General features: G+C 48.7%; 8 protein-coding genes across 8 annotated transcripts; 7 read left to right on the plus strand and 1 right to left on the minus strand.

Moving 5' to 3' along the window:
* Window positions 1-5,624: 5,624 nt before the first annotated feature.
* Window positions 5,625-7,936, plus strand: B0J16DRAFT_319093 (uncharacterized protein; the record flags this gene model as incomplete). Its single annotated transcript, XM_046125491.1, has 5 exons — window positions 5,625-5,933; window positions 5,982-6,009; window positions 6,070-6,716; window positions 6,774-7,573; window positions 7,645-7,936. The coding sequence occupies 5 exons, from the start codon at window positions 5,625-5,627 to the stop codon at window positions 7,934-7,936; spliced, it is 2,076 nt and encodes a 691-aa protein (XP_045985373.1).
* Window positions 7,937-8,195: 259 nt separating this feature from the next.
* B0J16DRAFT_115649 (Mob1/phocein) lies at window positions 8,196-10,135 on the minus strand. The gene is made up of 2 exons (XM_046121527.1): window positions 9,807-10,135; window positions 8,196-9,754 (listed from the first exon to the last, which is right to left on the minus strand). Exons 1-2 carry the CDS (start codon window positions 10,020-10,022, stop codon window positions 8,456-8,458), a joined length of 1,515 nt encoding a protein of 504 aa, XP_045985374.1. The 5' UTR covers window positions 10,023-10,135; the 3' UTR covers window positions 8,196-8,455.
* Window positions 10,136-10,296: 161 nt separating this feature from the next.
* Window positions 10,297-11,984, plus strand: B0J16DRAFT_339685 (CobW/HypB/UreG, nucleotide-binding domain-containing protein). The gene is made up of 5 exons (XM_046127573.1): window positions 10,297-10,540; window positions 10,592-10,675; window positions 10,726-10,737; window positions 10,787-10,883; window positions 10,931-11,984. Exons 1-5 carry the CDS (start codon window positions 10,441-10,443, stop codon window positions 11,802-11,804), a joined length of 1,167 nt encoding a protein of 388 aa, XP_045985375.1. The 5' UTR covers window positions 10,297-10,440; the 3' UTR covers window positions 11,805-11,984.
* Window positions 11,985-12,087: 103 nt separating this feature from the next.
* On the plus strand, window positions 12,088-14,760 carry B0J16DRAFT_339689 (uncharacterized protein). Its single transcript, XM_046127574.1, has 8 exons — window positions 12,088-12,373; window positions 12,722-12,838; window positions 12,945-13,086; window positions 13,194-13,624; window positions 13,675-13,975; window positions 14,024-14,233; window positions 14,284-14,425; window positions 14,478-14,760. Exons 1-8 carry the CDS (start codon window positions 12,361-12,363, stop codon window positions 14,541-14,543), a joined length of 1,422 nt encoding a protein of 473 aa, XP_045985376.1. The 5' UTR covers window positions 12,088-12,360; the 3' UTR covers window positions 14,544-14,760.
* Window positions 14,761-14,987: 227 nt separating this feature from the next.
* Window positions 14,988-15,916, plus strand: B0J16DRAFT_339692 (uncharacterized protein). Its single transcript, XM_046127575.1, has 2 exons — window positions 14,988-15,493; window positions 15,567-15,916. The coding sequence occupies exons 1-2, from the start codon at window positions 15,224-15,226 to the stop codon at window positions 15,870-15,872; spliced, it is 576 nt and encodes a 191-aa protein (XP_045985377.1). The 5' UTR covers window positions 14,988-15,223; the 3' UTR covers window positions 15,873-15,916.
* Window positions 15,917-17,700: 1,784 nt separating this feature from the next.
* B0J16DRAFT_115717 (uncharacterized protein) lies at window positions 17,701-21,151 on the plus strand. Its single transcript, XM_046121529.1, has 3 exons — window positions 17,701-17,917; window positions 17,970-18,980; window positions 19,035-21,151. The coding sequence occupies exons 1-3, from the start codon at window positions 17,830-17,832 to the stop codon at window positions 20,702-20,704; spliced, it is 2,769 nt and encodes a 922-aa protein (XP_045985378.1). The 5' UTR covers window positions 17,701-17,829; the 3' UTR covers window positions 20,705-21,151.
* B0J16DRAFT_115710 (uncharacterized protein) lies at window positions 21,152-22,182 on the plus strand. The gene is made up of 3 exons (XM_046121528.1): window positions 21,152-21,649; window positions 21,716-22,013; window positions 22,072-22,182. Exons 1-3 carry the CDS (start codon window positions 21,599-21,601, stop codon window positions 22,167-22,169), a joined length of 447 nt encoding a protein of 148 aa, XP_045985379.1. The 5' UTR covers window positions 21,152-21,598; the 3' UTR covers window positions 22,170-22,182.
* Window positions 22,183-22,965: 783 nt separating this feature from the next.
* On the plus strand, window positions 22,966-25,112 carry B0J16DRAFT_115787 (uncharacterized protein). The gene is made up of 6 exons (XM_046121531.1): window positions 22,966-23,523; window positions 23,569-23,738; window positions 23,788-23,827; window positions 23,875-24,032; window positions 24,083-24,601; window positions 24,653-25,112. The coding sequence occupies exons 1-6, from the start codon at window positions 23,130-23,132 to the stop codon at window positions 24,962-24,964; spliced, it is 1,593 nt and encodes a 530-aa protein (XP_045985380.1). The 5' UTR covers window positions 22,966-23,129; the 3' UTR covers window positions 24,965-25,112.
* The last annotated feature ends 200 nt before the right edge of the window (window positions 25,113-25,312 follow it).

Here is a 25,312-nt window from a genome sequence, read left to right on the forward strand (position 1 = left end):
CGATTCGAGCGTTGGCAATAACTACCTAAATGAGACAGACTGGATTGATATCCAGCATGGGTCAGCCTGCAGATCCCATCTCGTTCTGGAAGCACTGGCCAATGGAGGAAACAGAGAATTGCAGTCCAGAGGTGCCCATGAAGTCTCGGCGAAACCTCCGCGATAAGACTGTGTTGGTATGGTATGCCGTACAGCAATCTCACTTCATTGTTATAGTCGGCGGACAATGTTCAAAGAGTCAAAACAAGCCGCAGCCCCGAGACTCGGATCCGCGCCCCACTCGATGGATTTCAGGCTGAAAGGCCTGACTTGTGGTGATTTCCACATCATATTGCAAGGTCTACCCTAGGCTTCCTAGTGGAAGAATAAGAGTGAGGCTCGGTATGTACTGTTGGCGCTTGACTCACCTCCACCGCTCCCCGCAACCCCTCAATGAATGGTTTAGTAGCAGCTCTGATGGAAACTCCACCAACCGTGGATACTTTGCCGTAATCGATGCAGTAATTATACTGTAGCTGCATCTCAGACACTTGATCTGACCCTCGTTTTCAATATAACCTAGTCGTGGAATATGAAACGGCTTTAAAACGAAAGAAAGCGCTAAAGCCGAGGACTTTCGTAGACACTGTGGAGATTTGATGTATAACTGTCGTCTCGATATGACCACAGGAAAAGAGAGCACCATGGGTCTTCTTTCAGATATGTAGTATCCTGGCTCTTGTGTTATCGTAGAATTCTACCTCACGATGTCACAGTAGTTGCCAGCGGCAAAAAGACCAGTCCCCAGCAGGATCAGTATGGCTTCTTAGCAGAGCACTTGGTCCTTGAATATGGAGCCCGCCAAGACAGCCGGATGCTGTTTCTCCCAAGACCAAGCAGTGCTTGCGTTCAAGGATAAACTCTGATTTAATGATGTAGAGCTAATTTGTTTTGGTGGTGCGGTACCATGTCAATCCCTTTTCACGACTGGGCTTTGATAGTATGGTCCCGATTCCGCTTTTCTTATATTGTCAGGCCACTCCAAGAGTTTTCAGGAGAGTGCAGAGATGACCCGCGCCATGCGAAGTTCCTGTACCTCCAGTAAGCATCATATCCTTTCAGGGAAAGATCAAATATATTGCATGCGAACACAAGTGGAGGCTCAGAGTAAGAACAATAATCACCGAAGTGGCGCTGCCCTATAGCGAACACTTGCATTCTGAAAATCGCGAACATCTTCAGACAGGCGCTCGACTCCCCGAGTCCTTGGCCATGTCCAATGTAAGAGTATTGAACCGCAAGCTGCATTGATTCATGGCCACCCTGCGGGATCCAATTACTGTATGATGCAACCCTAGATTCTGGAACCAGTGTACATCCAGTTCTCGATGATGCAAGGAAACCTCTACAACATTTCAACATCTGTCTCTGTTGTGGGGCATCTGTTGGTTCTGTGTTTAGTTTGGCTAGGGCAGACAGCAGACAGGGCAATCCTCCTTGTGGACATGACTTGTCATCTGCCCCAATGCAAAATATGCTGAACTGTTGCGTAGTTTCAGGCAGGTGTATATATTAGACCCAGGTCATTGGAGTGAGCCATTGTATGTGCGAGGATACGTAGCTACGAATTCCTTTATCACAACTCGGCGCTGTTCACCTTGTTGGTGCGTATATGTAGATGGGCTCTGGGTTTCTAGAAGTCAACAGAGGCTGGAAAGCTCTTCAGCCTGCGAGAAGTCGAGTCTCCCTCTGTTGTCGATCCTTCCAATATCGATAGGGATGAACTAGCATTAAGTATAAGGCCCGCAAGCCTCGACGTTGAGACTAGTTGGATGGCCCGCGCAATGCATCAAACTCAGGGTCGCCGACAAATATCGGGTGCCGGCTCCGGTAGAGAAGCGTCACAAGTTGAGCAACACCGATATCATCGTACAGGGCTATTGGCAGGGTATAATAATCTGTCTGCATGTGCAAAGTTGGAGCTCATGCAAGGTTGGCCGCCCTCACTGGCCTGCATACATACTACTGTACAGTAGTCCCTAGCCACTACATGTATGCATTGTGGAAGGGTAGGTATGGATAGTGGGATACCAAAATATGCAGTATTGGACCAACGTGGTATGGTCGTATGTTGGACTAGACATGGGTGCTTTGGTTTCAAAACCAACTTGAACAAAGGAGTTGAACACACTGTGAGAAAATGTCCTGGATGAAAGCCGTATGATGACAAGTAAAGCTAAGGTAGCATACTTTGTTCTACCCATTTTTGGCTGAGGGGATCAAGTACCTGGGCGGCATGTGTCGTAGAATCCAAGCCAAGAACTCCAGAGCCATCCCTTTCTCAACCCTGGCCTGGCGGTCAAGAAAAGACCAGAAACAAGTAGTTTTTAGGATATCTCCCCAGTCTTTGCCACGGGCCTGTTTGAGAGATGAGAACCAAGACTCGACGTAGGCATGATGTCGACGACAAGAGAAAATAGGTTCGCTGTGTGCCCGAACCAACTCCCTGACAGCCATGACCCACAAAGACATTCTGCTGCCACGCGACTACCCACACGTAGTGCCGGGAGCGGGACTTGACATGACCCAAGCGTTAGGACATCATCAAGCCTCTCGCCGTTTTCTGACCAGCCACGTCCAGAAGTTGGGACGTATTCGGACCACGGTACTATGCTCCGCGACGTTTCCTCGAAGCGTTACATGAACTTTTTTCTGCGCACCCTTGCTGATGGTGTCCTATCAGATCGCCATCTCAATTTTCTTGAGCCAGGGACCACAAGCACATTCCAGTGCCAAGCCTGCCAATGACAGGTACAGCTTTGTGAGGATGAGGAAAGTCCGCGAAGGTGATTTCTTGTACGTAAGCCACAGCCGACAGAAGCAAAGGGCTACAGTTTATCCAAGTAGTAGACAAAATGGATGTTGGAAGTGAATATTTCCTGCTCAAAACTCGGTATAGGGCTGTCGACATTATTGTGCTGCTAGCTCTTTCGTCTCAGTCCAGTCATCCTAGGAACTCCCACCCCGAGAGTCCTGATAGGTTGCACCACCGTTGATGATTGACCCTGTTCATGGGTGATCCCTGACTACGTATAGTATCCGACAAGCGTGACAACGGCGCCAGATTGACATAGCTGTGATTGTAGTTTTTCCGAGGGAGGCTGACATAGCTGTACTGACGGAATGACGGTCTGATTGTTTTGATGCGGAAGATTTGACTGTTGAAAGATTCATCTTGGGTCATTTTGTGTTTGGTCAGCCTCATTATGCTGATTGAGCCGGGTTGTCCATAAACATGTATCGAGGATAAGGACACCAAGACCAGGGCTGGCCAGTGCGAACGAACAACCCCCAACTACAAGGGTTGGCAACGATCGATAGCTGTGTCTAAGCATACACGTATAGATCAAGACCTTGAGTGGACTGAAGCTGAAATAGGCGTGCGATTGCTGGGATTCGATGTGTTTGAGCCTATTCCTTATTGTTCAGCATTAGCTGCATTGGGTCAAGACCGATCATCAGATACAGGTACGTAGTTTCTGTATCATCCGTGTCTTCTTCCCTGAACATTGGTAACCCAAAGCCAGGGAAGCGGTTCCGACTGCAAGAATTTAACTAAGGGCGACCCATCAGCTGCAAATGTCCGTCTGCGGCTTCGGCATTGTCCCAGTCAGGTTAAAGCCTTAACGGCAATTCGTACGGAGAGAAACAGGACCCAGGAGATCGGACGCATTCCATTCCATGTCGAAGAAAGCGGAGCTGTTCGGGGGTATTCGAATCCTGGTCGATTTAATAATTGTGAGGCAAGATTTCGGGAGGACAAAAAAGAAAGGGAAGGTATGGATTAGTGCACAGAGGGAGAGAAACCTTGAGATGTAGATGGGAATCTACCCGTACCTGGCACTTTCCAACTGATAAAGAGCACTTGCCTAAGATGAATTCCAGGGGAGCTTTCCATTTGGGAGGTACGTTTGTCGTTGGCAGAACTGGGGGGTGTTCCTTCCCGTTCCCTTTTCTCACTTTCACTCCCAATCCCTCCTCCACTTTGACAAGCTCAGCCCGCCCCACGCTCTATTTGGCAATAACATCATCCATCTCGTCACCCAATCCTTATTACAGCTTTTAAATCATCCCTGATACATCGATCATCGTGGCTGCTAACCGTATTCAACGCGCCGTTGATGGATTTATATGTCATTGTCAGCTTCGCACCTATATCACCGTTGTCGGTCCCTACTCGACGCGTCTTAGTCGTGAATTTCACCTTGCGGGCACGTCTCAGCCCTTGACCAATTTTTCCAAGCTTCTTCCTCTTCCGCCAATAGTCATACACTGAGACAGCTTTAACAGTAGCTGAGTCGCCTATTCTTAGCTGGTCCAGCTTCCGAGGTCTTGGAAACTCAGCGCTACGGATCGTATACATCCACTCAGTCGTCCTGCCCTGTCTAGTCCCTCTTAAACTCAGTTCAATCATCTACACATTGATATCCGCACAAACTCGTAAAGGGTTCCAAACGGCTTCGAATCCTGCTTCACTAACACTGCTGCTACATACGTTAATGCCGGATATTCCTGTCTTATTCCCATCACCAGAGTCGCATTCGAGCCCGGACCATCTACCCGCGATTGAAGGCGTGCCTGTCACTGAACGTGGGATCGTTCCCCTCGTCGGACACTCAAAGGGCACAAGCTCAAGCTCCTGGCCGGTTACCGGGACCCACGAGCCTGGACCTTTCATTGATCAGCGATTTGGCGCCCCGTCAGGCCTGCATACGACATAATCCCTTTCTCAGGGCCCAAGGATAGCTTTGGCTTTCATCCTCATCCCAGGGGCTCAGCCAACTGCATAGCCAATCCACTTGAAGTCAACACATCCCCGCTGCTGCCGTTTCCTCATAGACGCCCCCCTACGTGGATCTGAGGACCAGTAACCAATTTAATGTCCTGCTACTAAAGGGCACTGACAACTTGCATCGATCAATCTCTCCTCCCTGTCCTGGGTGAGAGTGCCCCTCTATTCTCTGTTCTCCAGCTAAAGTGCATGTATGCCTTTGCTCGTTATTGCAGGCCCCTCCCGCAATACAACTATCTTGGATTTCCCTCGCCGTTGACCTAAACGCGATCTTGCAAAAACTTCATCCAGCAAGGAATAGCCGGACATCGCATCCAAGATCTTTCGGTTGTATTGTTGACAAAAAGCAACAATAGCCAACTTTGCAACCTTGATTACTATTTCTCTTCTCTAAGGACCTCTTTAAAGCTGTTACGCACCATTACAATATCATCTTTCACATTTTGCTGTTGTTCAACTTTGGACAAGGTCAAGTCCATTCGCCAAGTCACTCCCAGGACACTACCTTTCCTTGTTGGGAAAGAAAGCATTCCATTGGAACTTTCCTATAGTCGTATCAGCTTGGAACTGGCTCATCGACCGTCTGTATTCAGCTATTTGATACTCGATATTCTTTTGAAGCTCAGGATATCGAAGAGCAAACCGCCCTGTTTGAGTTACGCCTCTCAGCAGACCTCTCTCACCCAGTAGATACTGCTCTCGAAAGCATGCAAATCACGACCTGTTGATTCGCTCTCTACTCCGGCAAGCTTGCAGTATTTACGTGACTCGAGCTTAACTACTCGTCTTTACAATGGGAGACTACTACCACCACTTTCTGTCGTCGATGTCCGGGGCAGGGATGAATCCGACGACATCTCCTGAGGAGATGCTTGACCCGCGGATGCATGGTGCATCAGTGCATATGATGCCCGCTACAATGCCGGGTCCTTACCAACAGTTGGGGTACTTTACTGGATTCCCAGATCCGATGATGTTCAATCCAGGCAAATCACAGAAAGCTCGCCGAAAATCAGCAGCCGGCACACCCGCGGCAGTTGATCATGTTAAACATCGACGGACTCGCTCTGGCTGTTTTATGTGTCGAAGTCGAAGAGTCAAGGTATGTGCATCGTAATGTATATCTGAAAAGTGTATCTAACTCGCCCAGTGCGACGAAACCAGGCCAATTTGCGAACGTGGGTGCAGAACTGAACTACATGTCGCGTGAACGATGTCAATATGCTGACACTGCCAAGGTTGCAAAAAGGGAAATCGAGAATGTGTTTACCCTGATCCCCCATCGTCAAAGGCTTCGAGTGGTAAAACTAAAGATCCCAATGCATCCGCACAACAAACAAGTCCTTCTTCATCGAAATCAGAAGACGACGAAGATGCTGAACGAGACATCAAACTCGAGACGATAGTCGACGAAGACGAAGAGACAGAAGATCAGACACGGTCGCCGGAATTCTCCATGCAATCAAAAAGCGCCTCCCCTTCCACTGCGACAGCTACTCCAAGCAGTCTGGCGACTGTGTATCCCTCTTCCGAGTTCCCCGTCAGTCTTGGAGATACCGACTGGTCCCATTTGCCGCCACAGTATCAGCAAGGCCTTTCTTTCTTCGTGGAAAATCTCACTCACTTCAATTATTGCATACCGCTTGACTCGGACGAGTTTTTCACAAAGATTCTGCCCAATATGGCTACCCGCCATGAACCATTATTGAATGCGGTTGTGGGTTTCTCAGCGTATCACTCCACGCTGCAAAACCCAGAGGGGAAGCTTCAAGACTTTCTCCAATACTATAATAAAAGTGTAACGCAGTTACTGAGTCTGCTGCAAAGAAAGGAGAAGCCTAACATTGCTACTCTTCTGACAATCCTGCAGCTTGCTACTATTGAGGTATGTGTTGCCATGTATTCTTCGATTCGGTCCTCGTGAACTGACCATGCGGCTTAGGAGTATTTTGGTGACTGGGTCAATCTTATGGGCCACCAAAAAGCGGCCTTTGGCATAATAACAAGTATTTTCACCCCACAGACCGTGATGCGAACCCCCGTAGGTCGCATGTGCCTCAGCTGGTATGCTCGGTTCGACAGTTTTGTTGCCTTGATGGGAGGCTTCCCCACCGACCTGCCTCGAGAGTGGTTCCAAGCCATGTTGGATTTCTATAAGTCAGGAGTTGCGGCCAACCCAGAAGAAGTATACTGGAAAATCGATGAGTGGTCCGCTCAGCTTCGCCTAATCTCCTACGATATGTCGATCTTGTTTGCGCGAGGCAGTAGAGGCCAGATATCACCCGAAGACTTCATCAAGGAACACGAACTTATCAACCAAAGGCTGATAGACTGGAAGGAGAAAAGAGACCCTGCTCTCCAGGACTCGAAATACCTTGTTCGGGATTTCCCCCCTCCCGAAACACTTGACCCAGAGGACTTTGTCAACCCATATACAGTTGGGATACTCTATGAACGCCCGTTGTTCGACGTCACAGTTCTATGTGCGGAGTGGAACAGTATTATGATAATGCATAAATGCCAATCATCAGGCATGAGGCCAGATCAACTGTTCGCGGATCTCAATCGGCATGCATATAGGACCTGCCAATACTTTGAGACACTAGAATTCTGGCCTTCCACGCCCAGAGGTGTCCTAGTTCTAATCCAAGCTTGCATCGCCATTGCAGCTTTGTTCTGTCCTCAGGATGCACGGCACCATATGTGGTTTCGTCGAAAATTCGCGCTACTGGAGACGATGGGGTAAGAGCATACTCACTTTCGTGGCTTGTCATGAAGGATTGCCGGAGAAATAGATGCTAACAGTGACATAGGTATATCCATCCTTTGCCTTTGCGTACCAAAATGGCAGAAATGTTCCGAGAACCTTCTTGCGTACAATGGTGGCTTCCCAATGGGGAGGGATTTAGCCCGGTGTTGCAAGAAATTCGAAACTTTGCGGATGAACGCAATGCGGCAGCTGTCACGGCTCAGCAGGAGAGTCTCCGCGAGGTACGACATATTTTTGCAAAGATGTCGTTAATGGACGATGCCAACGCACCCTCGAGTTCGAGCCACGATACTACTTCGAAAACAGGGAAGAACCTACCCGCAAAAAGCCAATAAAGGATCGAGGAACACACTGCAATGCCATAAATTATCTCCTGATCTTTACAACAAGGGCCGCATTTTATGTTTCAATATACTCGTATTTAGGCAAGCGTGGGATGTTTGCAACGCATCTGCGTCAACAATGTCGGTTTTTTTCTTCTTCTTTTGGTGACAGCGACGGATTTTAGACTAGAAGACGGTAGAAACGACGGTGATGCTTGATTGAAAAATACTAGTAACTGAGCTATCGTGTTTGGACGCTCATACGCAGGGATAAACCAGGGAAACATGTATACAAGAACAAATTTGTGCATGACACAAGCGGGAGTTATGGGACAGATGGAATCTCACTTGAAATTGCAAGTGTTAGCTCAAGACCAGATGCGCACGGGAAACTGAGTTGGTACTCAATTGTATTATTAAATAGATGTATTAGATACCGTGGCGGGAATTATACTGCTGGTCTACCATATCCCGGAAATAAAACGATCTAAGTTCAATGAACATCGCTCTCTATGGCTCCCTTCTCATTTATCATTTCTCGTCCTTCTTGTTTTCAGTCCCAGATGTGGAACTTGTGGCTTTCTCCTCATCTTCAGGAGGCTTGTTCTCAGTATCCGGCGTTGAGTCAGAGCTATCTACAGAATCTGCATCTGGTGCCGAGTCTGCAGTGGCCCCTGGCGAACTTTCAGCATTCTCTTTAGCCGAGTCTTCCTCAGGAGAGCTCTTCTCAGGTTCTTTCGACTCCGTTTTTGAGTCAGGTTCATTGGTTTGAGTATCCTCATCATCTGCAGGCTCCGGCTCGGATGCATCTCCAACAATGGTTTGGTCAGCGTCCTCAGCATCGTCGTCCTCGTCCTCATCTTCATCTTCATCCCCTTCCTTATCCTCTTCCGTAGGTCCACGAGTTTGGGCCTCGGCGTCGCCTATGACTGATTGCTCAACAATAACGGGAACCTCAGCAACTTCTGGCTCCTCCTCCACTGGCGAAGGTGCGGTGAGGTGCATATTTTTCAGCTTTCGTGATACGCCGTCCGGCCCCTCCTCCTCTTCGGCCTCAATCACAGTTGTCACGGCACTTCCTGTTGAAGGGCTGCTTCGAATGTGTCGACGAGTGTTTGTTCTTGTGGGATGCATGTTATCTTCCTCGGTAGGGGGGCCTCGTTGGTGCGATGAAGGCTTTAGAATTGTGGGCGGGGGCTGCGCAGCCTCCTGTTCGACTTGGGGTGCCTCAAGTCCTTCGGCTTCAGGTGGCAGCTTGTAGTTTTCGGCGGGTAGCAGGTCGTACAAATCGCATACTGTCTTGAACAGGACATAGAGCCCCGTTTCTCCCTCAACGGACCAGAAAACACCACGGTGTTGGAACCAGGCATGAGCAAATATGCGATGCAGCCTGCGGAACACATTGACGAGATTCTTCACGCCAACATTCTTGCTATGATTGTCGTTGTGAACAACAAAACGGCTAGGGAAGATCTTCTGGTCGGTCACGACGTTGGCAGCCCAGTCCAGTGTATGGCAGCAGTAGTCAATGGCGCAACAGCTCTTAGGCTGCTCATGCACAGCACAAAGAAACTGCCATTCGGAAGCGCGCATCTCGGGGCACGTGTTCGCACTGCATGGCGGGGAGTCGAAGAGGAAACCAACGATCAAGGAGTTGCATTGTGAGATAAGGAAGCGGCAGAGTTCATAGAGCCAGATGGTTCGATCCACGCCGCTAGGAGGTGTCGCAAGCTGTAATGCGGTTTCGCGGGTAATGGGCCGAGTATTGGAAGCAGTATGGTAGCAATGGAGAGCGGCGAGGTGTTCTTGAAGTTGGAAGGCAGAGTCCAGCTAGGTCCTGTTAGCTTGCAGGTCATGATATGTTGATAGCTGGCGCAAGTACCTCGTGGAGGGGTATCAAAGGGGGGCCAGCAGCCATGTCTGCCGCTTTCGTTCCTGGATGTATCCGTCGTCTGGAGCTAGCTTCAAGCTGTGTCTGTTCCTGAGGCGTTGTGTGAAGACTGGCTGCTGGGCCGCCAGACGGAGACATGGGCGCCATCTGAATTTCGGCTGCTGGCGGAGGGCTTGGTAGCCTTGGTGAACTCGGTGCCAGCGACATGATAGGCAAGATATGAAGTTGAGTATGGAATATACAATGCTGAAAGTGAAGATCGAATTCTGGCCAAAGCCGGGCGCTTAATTCCACGAGGCTGCGCTGGGTTGACAAGTGGCTGGGCAGGCCTAAGCTGGGGGAAATTCAGAGTGGAGATTCGATATATGCATAACAGAACGGGGGAGCAACCAAATGCAGCTAAAGGGGGGACGTGCAACTTACACGCATCTGAATGCTTCCATGGTTTCTACAAGAACATGATATAGAAAGAGAAGGTAAGTATTTACATAATACAAATTTTAAAAGTTTTTGAAGCCGTTTCTTTGCAAATCCAAAATTAACATCATTTTCAGACGGTAGACACGACCCAACGTCTTCCCGCACTCAAATTTAACGTCAACTGCCAATCCGTCACACTGCAGCCATGGATTTTGATGACGATGCCCCGCCAGAGTTGGTCGATACGACCGCTAACGATGTGGATGAAGAGATTACAGTCAAAGTCCCAATCACTATCGTGACAGGTACGGCTGTTATACAAAATGAGTTCAGCTCCAAGGTCTAATCATGTCTAGGGTATCTTGGTGCTGGTAAAACAACACTTCTCAATTACATCCTCACAGCTCAACATGGCAAGAAGATCGCCGTCATCATGAATGGTTAGGGAAAATCGCAGCTTTTCAAAAATGGCAACTAACTCAGTAGACAGAATTTGGAGATTGTGAGTATTTCGAAGATAATTACTTTTGCTTTTCTAAGTGGCATTGCAGCACTCGATATTGAGAAGTCCCTTACCGTGAATAAGGGAGATGAGCAAGTAGAAGAGTGGCTGGAAGTTGGCAATGGCTGCATCTGCTGCTCTGTCAAGTAGGTCACATGCGCACAATAATAATCATCTTGCTGACGGATGACAGGGATACTGGCGTCAATGCTATAGAGTCCTTGATGTCAAAGAAGGGTGCTTTTGATTACATCCTCCTGGAAACCACTGGTCTAGCTGATCCTGGAAACCTGGCACCTCTCTTCTGGGTGGATGATGGACTTGGAAGCACCATTTATCTTGATGGTATCGTCACCTTGGTGGATGCAAAGAATATCGTGCGAAGTCTCGATGATCCGAAGGGTGTTGTTGAGGGGCACGACCACGATGGCCACGGCCCTGTCATGACCACTGCTCACGTCCAAATCTCCCATGCGGATGTGATAGTAATCAACAAGGCTGATATGGTTTCTGAAACGGAACTCAACCAGGTCAAGGAGAGGATCCAATCAATCAATGGTCTCGCCAAGATCCATGTGACTGAGAGGAGCGTAGTCCCCCAATTAGAGGGATTTCTGCTCGATTTGCATGCATACGACCAATTCAATGAATCGGATGCCAACGCCAAGGGACACAGTCATCTTGACCCCGTAAGTCTTCCGCTCAATATTCAGGATATGCAAGAAAGCAAGCAGCTGACCGTGCAGACTATCTCGACTGTCACCATTCCTGTCGGTCGCCTTGAACCGGAACAGCTGGACACTGTCGACCGCTGGTTACGATCCGTTTTGTGGGACAACAAACTGCCCGGAGAGCAACAAGAGGGCGACTTTGAGATTCACCGCTCAAAAGGACGGCTTGTGTTTGCCAATGGCGATGTCAAGATGTTGCAGGGGGTGAGGGAGGTTTTTGAGATAAATGACGGGCCATCGGGAGATGAGACGCCCAAGGAGGGGAAGATCATTTTGATTGGAAGAAATGTAGCGGGTGTTGGCTTTGAAGACAGTTTCAAACAAGCGATCAAATGATTCACGGATAGATACAGTATCTAGGATGCAAAAGATGTACTCCGTACGGAACTTGAAGCTGAACGGCTTGTTATATGCCAGAGTTTATGGCTTGAACTCAGAACTTGTGAGGGTTTATAAGTGAGGAGTATAGAGATCTTGTGAGAGAAGAACATAGAGAGTCATTGAAGTGAAGTATCATATTATGATTTGTAAAATTTATACTATTTGTTCAGCTTCAGCCTGATACATTGTACTAATACACTGTATCAATGCAGTTACCCAGAGACATTACTGTCGTTTGCCATGATGTCGAAAAGTACCCACTTATTTCCGCTCACGGATCATCATCCATCCACCTTTCCAAAGTGCCGCCAGCCTTCTCCAACACAGCAACAGAGTCAAGGCCAGGCTCAGCCCTGAAGTAAACGATCGCATCGACAAACAACCTTACCCTTCTGTCTTTCTCAGCACAAAAAGGCATCGACGTCGCACCGACCGAACATTTTGCCACGAATTTTCCATTTTACAACATCGCACCGCGTAGTCGCTCGCGACGAAACCTCTACAATCAATCATGAATAGGCCAGGTAGGACGCACCCCCACGACCTTATTCTTCTGCAGCCTCCAGACCCCGCGCTGCAAGCGAAATCTGCCAATATTCCGTCACCTCTCGTCTCGTGCTCTCAAGATATTACTGCGCCGCGAGAGAAATGTGCGCCAGCATAAGCATTTCACGAGCTCCACGACTCCCTTGGCCACCTTCAACCCCTCCGTCGAACCCAATGACCCTGTCCATTTACCATCGGGATCGACTCAATGGATCTGAACGCGGATCAGTTTTAGGTCGGGGGACATTGGAGATGGTGTTATGAGAACTGCAAAAGATTCAAGCGAGAATTGGCAGGATAACGCTGACGATGTCATCGAATCGCAGGGGCAGTGCCACAGTCCCTCCGCGGGATGCCTGGTGGATTTGGAGGTCAACAGCAGCAACAACCACCCCAACAACCAGGACGAGCTGGAGCGAACCGATTACCGAACGGAAAACTAGGTACGCTGTACCGGGACGCTTGCAATTCATGCGCTGTGTTGTGTTGGCTGGGCTGGGTTGCATCAATACTGGGTGGGCTTAGGCTAATATTGGCGAACAAATATAGGAAATAACAATTCTGGCTGGGCTTTCGGAGGGGGTCCTATGGCAGGAGCTGGTCCCCAAAATGCCGGACGTCAACTTGGTGGGAATGTGAGCTTTGCGCAAAGCTTGTCAGGCTCCCAACCTTCGACATCCCTCGACTTGTCGTACGTACACCTGGTCTGAGTCCATACCCAAAGAGCTTTGACCCTTTTTCTGGCTTTGGATTATTTCGACAATCCATCTATAAGAGGCGCCTACTAATATTGTATAGCGAGTTCCCATCATTATCCAACAACGCCCAAATGTCGAGTGCTAGCCAGTCATCTATGTGGTCGACTGCTGGATCGCGCAACTTGGGTGGACCCATTCAACGTAACCAAGCTACTCCTCAGCAAGGTGGTCAGGATGACATGTTCAGTCCCACCTCATCAAGAGTGCCAGGCGGATTCAGATTCGGTAACCAAGGCAACATTGGACAACAACCTCAACCGAGCAGCGTTGATGATTTCCCACCACTCAACCAAACCTCGAATGGCGAGATGGGTTCAGATAGGACAGCGAACCTGATGTCGTCTCTAGGCTTTGGTTCCCAAGCTGGTCCTGGGCCTTCGACAAGCAATAGGGGGAATGGTCTCTTGAATGCATTGTCGGCTAACAGTCGAGCCAACGAAGTGAGATCACCGCCTGGTATTGGACCTCCTGGTATGTTTACTGCTGTCTCATCCTGCACATGAAAATACTCACCCGTTCAGGCTCCTCAAGACCACAAGATGGCAAACCCCCTGGGTTAGAAGAAGACCATCGGCAAAAGTCAACCCGGGAGGAGGGCCCTATTGATGCTTCCCCCGCAGCAGCTTTCAACAGTGATAACGTTTCTTTGAAAGCAAAGGAAGATCTAGATTCTGATGTTGTTGATCCTCTCGCCGGCATGCCTGATCCGGACAAGTGGGGGATCAAGGGTTTGCAGACATTAATGCACAACTACCCCGACTACCATGCGATGGTAGTTGGTATGGACCCCAACTCTATGGGACTTGACATGAGTTCTCCGGAGTAAGTGAGCTTACACCACGACACGAACTTGTGCTAACGCATGTGTAGGATGTTTTCTACACAGAACTACTCGCTCTTTGATGATTCACCTCCCAGAGTGCCGCTTTCCAATGGCAAATTTCGATTGCCGGAATGTTATCACGTAACAAACGTGCAACCAATTGAGAGCAAGATTCAGAGCTTCAACGAGGAAACTCTATTTTGGATCTTCTACAGTTGCACAGCGGACGTGAAACAACAAATGGCTGCGGTAGAGCTGTAAGACATCAATCATCAGTCTATTGTATTGTCAACTAACATTTGACTAGACATTCACGAAACTGGAGATGGCATAGAAAGATGGAGCTGTGGTTGACAAAGGACGAACATATGACACCTCAAATCTTGAGCCCCAACCATGAACGAGGTTTCTACATCATCTGGGACCCCGTCCTATGGCGCAAGGATCGCGTATGTTGACCCTGCTGGATTAAATTATTGGCAGAAACTAACAAACACACAGAAAGAGTTCACGCTGCACTACGGTGATCTAGATACAACATTGAATCAGGCGCAAGTCGGACCATAAGGAAGTCATATTTACCATATGAGACAATATCCCTCAGGTACAAGAGAACAGGTGAATGATACGTGTGTAACGTATGAATGGCGTTATGGCATCAAGACAGGACAACTGTCTATTTCTGGTGGGGATGGATCGGACCTGGGTTATGAATGAACGCTCTTCCATTACTAAGGACTGGCTTGTCGCCTTGATATAGGACTGTCGTGTCAATAAACGATGCTTTTCAGTTCTGCGCAATATGTTTGTGTAGCATGTGATGTTATTCCATGTCGATATGGATTCTTCAGAAAACTCAAAATTCACCTGCAAAGAAATATGAGCTTGTACGTTGGCAATCTTCATCAGATTTCCCTGATGTATGAGGTTGTCGTTGATGCGATTAGCCGAGGATTCCCCATGTAATTTCCACGTCGCAATCGGCGGAGCTGGAATCTCCCACCTGTCTCTCCCCGTCTTTGTGGGTACGCAGGCACGTTGGCGTAAGAATAACGCTTATTACGTGCACTCGACCCACGACCCAAGCTCTCTAGCTCTTCAACCTACAACTGTACATAATACTTACCTACTATCCTCGCCTTGGCTATATCCCTGGGTGACGCGCCCCTCACCTATATTGTTGGTCTTCCAGTCTCCGCAGCGAATCGTTTATTCTACTCGCGTGTACGATACCATACAATACAACCATGTCGGACGACCAGATCTCGCTGCCATATCTACTGGCCATCCTGGTCGTTTCTGGCCTGGTGATAAGATATATGTTCTTCGCAGGACCTTCGCCACCCCGACCCGCACGATCTCCCGAGGCATTTCTACGATCGCGAGAGATCGCTGTTGATAGAATACAGCAGATGTTTCCGCAGGCGGATAGACGGAGCATTCTCTGGGATTTACAACGCAACGGGGGAAATATTCAGACCACCACTGAGCGCATACTTTCGGGACGTCTGGACACGGTATGCAGAAACTCTCTCTGTCTCGAAGATATTCGGAAAGAACCCGTTACTGATCGTATATCCGTTTCTTTAGCCCCCCGTTACCTTCCAGCCGCCACCTCCTCCAGGCCAGGTCGCAACGAGCAGCAGCGCAGCTACAGCACCTCGACCCGAGAAACCCGCGCAGCCGGATCTTATTACCCGATACAACCTCAAGAGCAAGCTCGACATCGCTTCGCAGGAAGACCAGGATGCTAAAGGAAAGGGCTGGAGCTCGAATAAAGACGAGCGTCAAGCTTCTCTGCAGCGTAGGAGAGATGAGATGATTCTCGCTGCGCGACGAAAGATGGAGGCCAAGCTTGCGGCCGAGAAGGCGGCTCAGGCCCAGGGAAGTCAATAAGGATAGTGTATCATAGTGTAGACAAGTGTATCACGCATTCGTGCTTTTGATATTTGGTTTGCGGTCTTTAAACGGCCATCTCCTTCCTAATACGATAACGTGATGGTTGTCATGATAACTCTAACCGGTTGCAAGAAATAAGTCTCGAGATCTACATCGATACATCCAAGCTCGCGTGTAAGCTAACCATGGCGTACAAGAGTCTTGCTGATCGCATGCACATACGTATGGCTTACGGAACCATCGTATCGACTCGATTTACCTGTGAAAGGTGGTTGTACATATGAATTCTAGACAACCCAAGTCTGAACCTGCTCACCCTCGTGATATCTTTGTCATGACTTGCTGTTTAAAGTCTGGAAATGATGATGTCAAGGTACAGGAGGTGATATGTGGCAGTGCTTGCGTGGCTTGTGTGGCGGTGCTGATATCACATCGCACCTGTGGACCAGTGTTAGCCAGCTGTCAGAAGAATTGGCCGTCGAGAGCATAAGAGATGAAATCACTTGGCCACCTTATGCCAGCCTAGGTAGACTAGCACTTAGGCTACCTACCTTAGAGAACAGTTCCGAAAGGCCTCCAGCTGATATGAGAGGAACGAAGAGTTCCTTTCGTTTGTAGGCATACATAGGTAATTACCATACACTATGTTATGATAAACCCGTTTCCTGTACTGAATTAGAAGTCAAACAGCTATCAGAATTTGCCCATTGTAATTGCCAATCTTTCATTTTTCTAGCGCTCATTGTTGGAGTTGGCAACAATAGAGCCTGACAGGGCCCTGACAATTATACCCAGTCCCAAGGTGGGGTCTATCCGGGGGATCTTGGTTGCTGGTACAAAAGAGACCCCGCCACATGTTTGTTTTCTTCCACAGACAACGAGACCCTGCACATTGGAACCGAAAGCGTTGCTGCTGGTATTCTGACAGCGCTTTATTGTGTCAGTCGGTTTCAAATTCATATTGATTTCCTCAGACAAGGTTATTCTCCGAAAGGTTCGCTTCACAAGTGGCGTTACGACTCATTTACTGCACTGCAATATTCAGGGTCCAAAGATCAAGATCAAGCAAAAGGCGAAATCTAGAGCTGAGCCACAGTTATTCAACGCGGCCTCGTGGTGCTTAGCAACTGGGGTCAAGGTACTTCTCAGGTATCGCCCACCTTTAACTTCACTCATCCACCTGCAGTGACGGCCCCTAAGTCTAAAAAGGTACAGCACCCTTCGTCAGATCACTGCCAGCGCGCAAGCTTCGTTTGTTCTTACTTCAGCCGTTTCTACATATTTTTTGCTTTTCGTTACATATCGGTTTGTGAAACCGTCAGCTAATAATCTTTTCGTCCCCTCTTCAGGCCTACCTTCATCTTGTCTCTGCGCATCTTGATCCGATCCTCGATCAGCAGCCTCACGCCTAGAATTTGACGTCATTCTGGTGAGTCTGCGTCTTCCTTGAATCAGCTTCATGCCAATCAGTGCCGCCAATCAATCTGGGTCTTTTGCTGCGCATAGCCAGAGACACAGATAACTGGGATTACCCCTCGGCTCCGAGTCTATCCTTGCGATATTGCATGGGTACTTCGGGAGGTTCCTTTGCTGTACGCTTGTGAGGACTTCTGGTCTCGACCCTTCAACACTAACTTGATGTGTTCGCTTCTTGTAACAATTTGTGTATGATTGCCAGTACTAACTCGCGACCTCACAAGCGTAGTGTGACGACTACATACGTCAATCCGAATCTTTAAACTCTCATTTGCGTACCACGCTTTACAAAACTGTCGAACGGTCGCTCGAACAACATCGTACCTACCCTCCCGACGACAACCTTCATGACTCCTGCAGGACTGCTTAGCTGTTGATAATCGCCTGCTTAGTCGTCAGGCCACAACTATTGAGATTACAAGTACAAACAAGCTGTCATCGCTTTTGATTGCCAGTCTGCTGGGGCCCTTCGATTGCGATGGGTACACCCCGTGACTACTATGCAGACTTAGAGCTGCCTCCAACGGCCGATGTGACGGAGATCAGGAAGCAATATCGAAAGCTTGGTATATGAAAATAGGGTTCCTTTCCCTCGAAAAACGCTAACGCGGAACGCAGCTCTCAAATACCATCCGGATCGCAACCCTGGACGAGAGCAAGAAGTCAATACCAAATTCCAGATCATCCAAACGGCGCATGAAATCCTTTCCGACCCCGAACAAAAGGCCAAGCATGATGCCTCACGAGGTCGCGGTCGTTTCCCGGGCGCTTCGGGTGTTAAGGGTAACCCGTGGTCGAATGTGAGCGCACAATATCCGCCTCCGCCACGACGCAACAACGGCAACACCAACAACACCAACAACGCTCGAACGACGCCGTCAGGCGCACAGAGATGGCAAACACGCTTCTCATCCGGAGTCCCTCCTACAGCAAAGCAGTATACCGCATCGGATGCCGAGTCCAAGAAGAATGCTGCGCGAGCATTCGAGAATATGCGAAAGGGTACATCGGCCAAGACAAATGAACAACCACGCCCTCCTCCACCACCTCCCCCGCCACGGACAGAATCCGCGAGACAGCGTGCTGAGGCTTCTTTCGGTGCAAGAAAGACAGGGTTCCATCCTCGTACAGCTATGGGCGATGAGCCCCCTGTATCGAATAGCAACTATAGCTCGCGACCAGCTTCGGAACGATACTCACAGTCATACGCTCAAGAAGATCCGAAACCGCCTGCCCCCCCTCCAAGGCCCCAGCCGACAACAATGCCAGACCCCTTGAGCCAGTTCAGAGATCGAGACAGCTGGGCAGATCCTCGACAAAGCAGCCCGTATAGCTCCAATGGAGGTGAAAAGACCAACCCTTTTGACAGCATTCCAATAAATCGAGCCAAGAGTACTCGAGACGCCAATCGCCAAGATCAGGATTCACCTGAGAAGGAAGCATTCAACCGACAACGTAGCGCCAGTGCACCAAAGGGCGGCAAGAATGAGGAAGATCCGGAAGAGCCTTCGATACCTCGTGATCCCGCAGACCGTCCCAAAGCTCAAATGAAGAAGACTCGCAGTGGCTTCAAGAGCGTGCCACTAGGGCCCAATCAGCAAGCTACTGAGGTTCCTGGAACCGAAAAGTGTAAGTTGTACTCAAGACTCTTGAGAAATAATCAAGTTATTAACAAGTTCGTAGCAGCCGAATCACCTAGCGGCCCTTCAATGTATGACATTCCAACTTCTACAACTTCCAAAACACTTCATCGCCCTATGTCGAAAAGCTTCAGCCAGTGCCGGGGGCATGACGGACCTGAGTTTTATCAGTGTCCATATGAAACTCCAATGAAGCCTCGTCACCCGTCGCCCAGTGGCAGACAGGATTCGTCACATCAATTGACCCCTTTTGAGCGAAAACAGATGGCGCTCTTGGCAGAGCTCATTAAGAACGCCAGCTGCGAAAGCCCTTCCAAGAAAGCAAAGCACAAAATCCGCAGCATCAACACCCCTCGCAAGTTAAACGGCGCTAACAAGAACAACTCGAACAGTTTCAGTTTCCCTGTCAACGACGAAACCTTCCGACGAACTTCGCCAGACCAACCTCCATTTTCGAGACGAAATACTGATGATATAGATACTAGCTTCGTGGAAGAGGAGAACGCGACAGACTGGGAGTTCAATGCTGGTGGAGCTGAACAGGAAAGTCCAACGAAGGTTCGAAAGGGTCGCCGATCGCCAGGAAAGCGTCCTGCAATGAGCGGCAAGAGTACTCCTAGTTTCGTTTCTGACTCTGAGAGACCCGACTCTACTAAACCCGAATCGGGGTTCAACCCTACAGGTTGGGACTTTGGACCTCAGACCTTTGTGCCCCAGCCGTCCAAATCTGTATCACCAACTCGACTGTCTCGAAAGAATTCGAGAAAGCCTAGGGGTTCTAAGAAGCCTGACTATGTCAACGTTGGGGATGACAGCAGCAGTGAAGATGAAGTTCTCGAATGGCGTGGTAGAAAGGTTCAAGATGAGCCACCTACAGCTGAAAGTCCCCAGGCAATGGATATAGATACTCCTCCTGTGGCGACCACGATGCCACCGCCTCGCCCTCCTAAGATCCCGTCACCTCAACCACCTCAGATGACACCTTCGCCTCAGCCTGCTCAACCCATGAGCCCACACAAACAGCCAGCCGAAGTGAATCAGGCTCCCGGAGCGGCACATACTGCTAGAAACATCTATGTTGAAACATCCAGACCAGAATGGCGGGAAGCTAACGCAGACAACACCAATGGTATTGGGCACCAAGCAGAAATTTCCAGGAAGCCGATCAACCCGAACAACGTTGGATCAGAGGACAGTGAGGAGTTCCTCGCCAATTTTGCCGACCTTAGAAATGTGGCTCCATTCACTCAGCAGAGTTCGGGCCTGAAATCTTTCTCCGATCTGAAGGATAACCTGCCTTTTGAAAGCAAAGCAGCGCCACAGATTCCGATCAAACTACCAACAGTCCACCCGCTAGTTTTCCCAGATGCCCCTGTTGCGCCTCAAGTACCGACTGCTGTATTGGTCAGTGGGGTACAACCAAGTGCACACTCCTGGGAGACTTATGTCAAGGACTTTGAAAACTACATGAAGCAGTGGGATGTGTTTAACGCTCAGGTGGTGGATCATTTTGCTACGCGCAAATCTCATATTGCTCGCACCCGCGCAGAAAAGGGGTATTCGTTTTTGGAAACCAGGGGCGATGCCGACATTCAGGAGTACTACAACTGGCTCGAACAGGATATGGATGTTCGCCGACGCTGGGCCGCCGCTTGCGACGAGCACGAGCAGCGATTTAGAGAGTTCATGGCGTTTCGAATGAAGATGATGTAATCGAAGAATTTTGGGTCGCGGAGTTGAAAGTACATGGGATGAGATCCAACTGGAGTCTTCAACTATCAACATGGGTTATTAGAAGGACTTGCTGTTGACCGTTGGCAATGACACGCATAGTGCTATACAAGGCGATTTATGATATTTCTGCGGGATTCGACAAGATTACGAAGATGAGTGGTTCAGGATCTGGGCGGTTACAGGCGCGACGCGAGCATGTAGTTCATGGAGCGAGCAATTGCGTTTGATACCGGTTCTGTTTATTATAGTTGAAAGTTGGTGGTTTGCATCATGGGCGTTCTAGCTAACCAAGACTGTGGTCTCGCTGGCATCAGCTTGGTAGGATATGGTCTTTGGAGATGAAATTCCAAGACGTATATATGATGGCACGAGTTATAAACAATAGACGAGAGATATCCCCGTACCTATGTGTGCTCTAGTGGAGAGGGGTCCTGTGCATTCACTTTGTAGGCTGCCTAGGTAGTGGACTCAGGAGTTTGTTGTTTTCGCGGGCCTTTGTGATTCACTGACTGACTCCCTGGGTATTCACCCAAGGTGTATGAATACAGGGACGAACAGATCACACTCTCGATAGTACCTCTTCAAAGGAGGGGTTCAGGCCATCGGATTCACCAACTCTCAAAGTCTGCTGCCTAGCTGTTTTTCCTTTCCTTTCCTCTCCTTACATATCCTTTCCTTTCCTCTCCTTTCCTCTCCTTACACATCCTTTCCTTTCCTCACACACTCTCTTCTAACACACCACAGATCATCAAGCGCCTGCATCCACCCGAGAGCATCATTTCCCTCTATTCTTATCTTCATCTTAGCCTTCATCTTTAGCAACACGTCTATCTATTTCTTCATTTCCCGAAAGGTTTGATCATCGTCAGCATCATGTCTGAACTCTCAACCCCCAAGGCCAACGCCTGGACCGACGAGGCCAAGGTAAGAAAAACTCATACTACCCGTTCTCTATCCTCATTTCCGATACTGACCGCGATATCTATCTAGTGCGAGCTTCTTCTCCGTATCATCGCGCAGCTCAAGTCCGATGGCAAGGGCATCAACTGGAACGAAATCCAGATGGAAGGTCGTACTATGAAGAGCCTCCAGAACCAGTGGACCGCCTTCAACAAGCGCATCGAATCTATCAAGCAGACGAACGCTGATTCGCCCCCTCCTCCCAAGAAAACTCCTGGTCGCAAGCGCGCTCCCAAGGTCAAGGCCCCCAAGACCCCCAAGCATGTCGGGTCCGATGAGGAGGACGAAGACTACGGAATTGTCACTCCTCGCAAGCGCCGTGTCCCCAGTAAGTCCTAATGCCTTAGTGTTGATTTTGAAAGCCTGTTTACTAACTACAAAAAAAGAGCTTGAGCCTGACACTGAGAGCCCTGAGAGTGCTGCCAAGGCGATCAAGATGGAACTGAATGAGACCATCAAGAGCGAGAACGATGGTGAAATCTAATCATCGCTAGAGGACGATGAGTAAATCACGGAGGCATGATTATTCTCATCTTTATTTTGGAAGGAAAAGTCCGAGAAGCAGCGGCTGATGCCAGGAAGGGGGGCCTGAGCCCCCTTTGCTCTTCATTATGGGACAACTGTGCTAATTGCACATGGAAATGAGTTTTTTGGTAGTCTGGCAGCAGGGACAAAGTAAGGAGGCTTATCAATAGTGAGCTATACATAGCTGAATTCACACTAGTCCTCTTACTTCTCATGATCATGATATTTCTCTTGTGTAGGTGTCAGGGTATTAGAATTGGCCGCTGTGAACATAAGAGACGAAATAATTTACTCACCTTATGCTAGCTTAGACCAACACTTAGGCTACTTTATTTTGATATCCTAGGCCGGAGAAGATAATTCATCTGTTATCTACCTAGGTGGTAGGGTAAGTGAATCCTTCCTCCAGGTACAGATTCATATTAACAAGTGAGTTAATAAGGGTTCATTCTAAGGTTCACATCGACGTCTGGGTAGCAGGGAACTTGGGATTTTAATTTACATCATCAAAGGAGTGTATCTATCTACGTGTTATATCGTACTCAAGCGTTTTTGCTCTCAGATGTGACAATCAATGTTCCATACTATCATCTCAGACCGTTATTAGTATTGCCTTTCTGGGAAGTCAATCGGGAGTGATCCGACAATCATAAACGTCAATTGTGGGGTTTACACCAAAGAGAAATGGTGTCGGAATGGCGGAGTCCGATGAAGAAAATCAGCCGTTAGCTAGCCATTGACGTGCTCCCAACAACCACCATTTCATGCATCTACTGTACCTGGATACTGTAGTCATGTCATCCACGTAGGAGTAATTCTAGCATTGTAACTTTTCAATTAAAACTTCTAAGACTTTTCTTTGTTCATCTTTCAATGTGATTGTCTTGTCATCTATCATTATTTATACCGCTTCATCATAATGCCTGCCGGTGTCGGAGACGAAGAAACAGCACCCTTCCTTACCGAATCACCGCCATCATCACCAACAAATGTCATAACAATACCATATCAACCCTTAGATCAGGATGAAAGTATCAATGGAGATGATAGCAACAGCTCAAGGTCTCATGGCTCCGAATGGACCATTAGCCAAAGCGCCCGAAGACTCTATGTATCTCATACACTCTCAACATGGAACTCACGAGTCTTTGAATTCGGAAGCGTTTTGTATCTCGCCTCAATCTTTCCAGGAACATTGATGCCTCTAGCAATTTATTCAATGGTTCGAGCCGCCGCTGCTATTACGCTATCGTCTTGGGTTGGAAATTATATCGATCGCAATGATCGTCTCAAGACGGTGAGATTTTCAATTGGTATGCTCCCCACGCTCTTTAGGATATTTTGATTGACATTGATAGTATCACAACGCCTGGTTGTTGCTGTATCATGCGTCATATTCATCGTTCTCATAAAAGTTCATACTTTGTCTCATGAATTAAGAATTGGTTTGCTGGCGGCCTCGATACTCATGGCTTGCGTTGAGAAGCTGGCAGCTATCATGAACCTCGTCTCGGTAGAAAGAGACTGGGTAAGTCATTATAAAAAAGAAGCGATCAAGCATAGCTCACAGTCAACAGGTCATCGTTGTAGCCCGCTCTGACACCACTGCACTTCGAAGTATATCATCCGAAATCGAGTTAAGGGTCATGCTAACCTCTTCTTAGCAATGAACTCGCAGATGAGACGTATCGATCTCGTCTGTAAGCTCCTTGGGCCCTTTTTCATAGGAATGATTGACGGCATCTCTACAGAGACAGCCATTCTGGTGAATCTGGCAATGAACTGCGCATCAGTTGTGGTCGAGTACTTCACCATTGCTAGGGTAAGTTGATGCCTGTACCATACTCGAGGACGTCGTACTGATATCTATAGGTGTATTATCAAGTGCCGGAGTTGCAGTACCCTAAGAGTACACCGCATGCCACACCCCTCAGTGATGAAAATCGTCAAAACCTATGGATATCAGTGAAGCGTGGCCTGCAGAAGACGTCTCAAGACCTTCGTCTTTACTTTACCCATCCTGTTTTCTTTCCCTCCTTTGCAGTAGCACTGCTCTACTGCACAGTGTTGTCATTTGGCGGAGTCATGGTTACTTATCTGCTGTCAAGCGGATACACCTCGTCCCAAATTGCTGTAATGAGAACCGTCTCGGTAGCTTTCGAGGTTTTAGCGACTTGGATTGGACCTTGGGTAATGAAGAAGATTGGTCCAGTTCGCGCGGGGCTTTGGTTTCTGAGTTGGCAACTGGGGTGCTTAACAGTCGGTGTATCAATCTTCTGGCGGTACGCTGATAACATGCCCGTTTCGACTCTGGCACTTGTGGGTGGTTCAATACTCAGTCGTATCGGGCTCTGGGGCGTCGATCTCTCGGCACAGGTCATCATCCAAGAGGTATGTCAACGTTTGTGTGGATGAGAAACTTGTTAACCGTACATGATGCAGGAAGTCGAGGCGGAGAATCGAGGAGCCTTTTCTGCTGTGGAAGCCAGTTGGCAAAATGTGTTCGAGATGTGTGCGTACACATCGACCATCATATTCTCGTCACCCAGTCAGTTCCACAACCCAACAGCGCTAAGCGTCACAGCTGTTCTGTTCGCGTGGGTTCTGTACAGCTCGTTTGTAAGGAAGCGACGAGGACATCTCGTCCACTGGCCGACTTGCCTATCTGCAGAGAAGCAGCAAGCAGCAGCGATAGATGGAGTGATCGAGTCGCTGGCTTCGAGAAGAAGGGAGGGGCCTGGAGGGGTTGTATGATATTGGATGCATCTTGTATGCATGTAGTATCGCACGAGACACGTTGGCGGTCACCTGGATCGGAAAGCAGTGCAACAACGATATAGTGAGATTGACACGGGATCCTGATCCTGTGGGTTGGGAACCATCCACGTTTATTTCCGTGTCTCGGACGGCAGCTTTCTGTGCATAACATAGTATGCATGGAGTAGTATCCATAGCAAGGACTCGTGGATCGAGGAGCGAGTCTTGAGATGATGCAGGCATGGTTACATGAGAAGCACAGCATTCATCGCATCAAGAAGAGATAACAGTCCTCATAGAAATACGACCCTTTGACGCCGGAAAGAGGTCAGCTGTTGCTTATAA

This window comes from Fusarium flagelliforme (genome assembly GCF_020744385.1).
Source record: "Fusarium flagelliforme strain FIESC 12 MPI-CAGE-AA-0113 chromosome Unknown B0J16scaffold_3, whole genome shotgun sequence".
NCBI classification, from domain to species: domain Eukaryota; kingdom Fungi; phylum Ascomycota; class Sordariomycetes; order Hypocreales; family Nectriaceae; genus Fusarium; species Fusarium flagelliforme.

Excerpts from the sequence above, each read along its gene's own strand:
- B0J16DRAFT_339689 (XM_046127574.1), top strand. Across the intron at positions 13,087-13,193 it reads TCGACATCCCTCGACTTGTC|CGAGTTCCCATCATTATCCA; the intron begins GTACGTACACCT and ends AATATTGTATAG. Across the intron at positions 13,976-14,023 it reads CTTGACATGAGTTCTCCGGA|GATGTTTTCTACACAGAACT; the intron begins GTAAGTGAGCTT and ends ACGCATGTGTAG.
- B0J16DRAFT_339692 (XM_046127575.1), top strand. The coding sequence starts at position 15,224 with ATGTCGGACGACCAGATCTCGCTGCCATATCTACTGGCCATCCTGGTC. Across the intron at positions 15,494-15,566 it reads TTTCGGGACGTCTGGACACG|CCCCCCGTTACCTTCCAGCC; the intron begins GTATGCAGAAAC and ends CCGTTTCTTTAG.
- B0J16DRAFT_339685 (XM_046127573.1), top strand. The coding sequence starts at position 10,441 with ATGGATTTTGATGACGATGCCCCGCCAGAGTTGGTCGATACGACCGCT. Across the intron at positions 10,541-10,591 it reads CCCAATCACTATCGTGACAG|GGTATCTTGGTGCTGGTAAA; the intron begins GTACGGCTGTTA and ends AATCATGTCTAG. Across the intron at positions 10,884-10,930 it reads TGCATCTGCTGCTCTGTCAA|GGATACTGGCGTCAATGCTA; the intron begins GTAGGTCACATG and ends GACGGATGACAG.
- B0J16DRAFT_115710 (XM_046121528.1), top strand. The coding sequence starts at position 21,599 with ATGTCTGAACTCTCAACCCCCAAGGCCAACGCCTGGACCGACGAGGCC. Across the intron at positions 21,650-21,715 it reads CCTGGACCGACGAGGCCAAG|TGCGAGCTTCTTCTCCGTAT; the intron begins GTAAGAAAAACT and ends ATATCTATCTAG. Across the intron at positions 22,014-22,071 it reads TCGCAAGCGCCGTGTCCCCA|AGCTTGAGCCTGACACTGAG; the intron begins GTAAGTCCTAAT and ends CTACAAAAAAAG.
- B0J16DRAFT_115649 (XM_046121527.1), bottom strand. The coding sequence starts at position 10,022 with ATGTCGCTGGCACCGAGTTCACCAAGGCTACCAAGCCCTCCGCCAGCA. Across the intron at positions 9,755-9,806 it reads CTTTGATACCCCTCCACGAG|CTGGACTCTGCCTTCCAACT; the intron begins GTACTTGCGCCA and ends AACAGGACCTAG.
- B0J16DRAFT_115787 (XM_046121531.1), top strand. The coding sequence starts at position 23,130 with ATGCCTGCCGGTGTCGGAGACGAAGAAACAGCACCCTTCCTTACCGAA. Across the intron at positions 23,524-23,568 it reads GACGGTGAGATTTTCAATTG|TATCACAACGCCTGGTTGTT; the intron begins GTATGCTCCCCA and ends TGACATTGATAG. Across the intron at positions 24,602-24,652 it reads CACAGGTCATCATCCAAGAG|GAAGTCGAGGCGGAGAATCG; the intron begins GTATGTCAACGT and ends TACATGATGCAG.
- B0J16DRAFT_115717 (XM_046121529.1), top strand. The coding sequence starts at position 17,830 with ATGGGTACACCCCGTGACTACTATGCAGACTTAGAGCTGCCTCCAACG. Across the intron at positions 17,918-17,969 it reads GAAGCAATATCGAAAGCTTG|CTCTCAAATACCATCCGGAT; the intron begins GTATATGAAAAT and ends CGCGGAACGCAG. Across the intron at positions 18,981-19,034 it reads GGTTCCTGGAACCGAAAAGT|CAGCCGAATCACCTAGCGGC; the intron begins GTAAGTTGTACT and ends ACAAGTTCGTAG.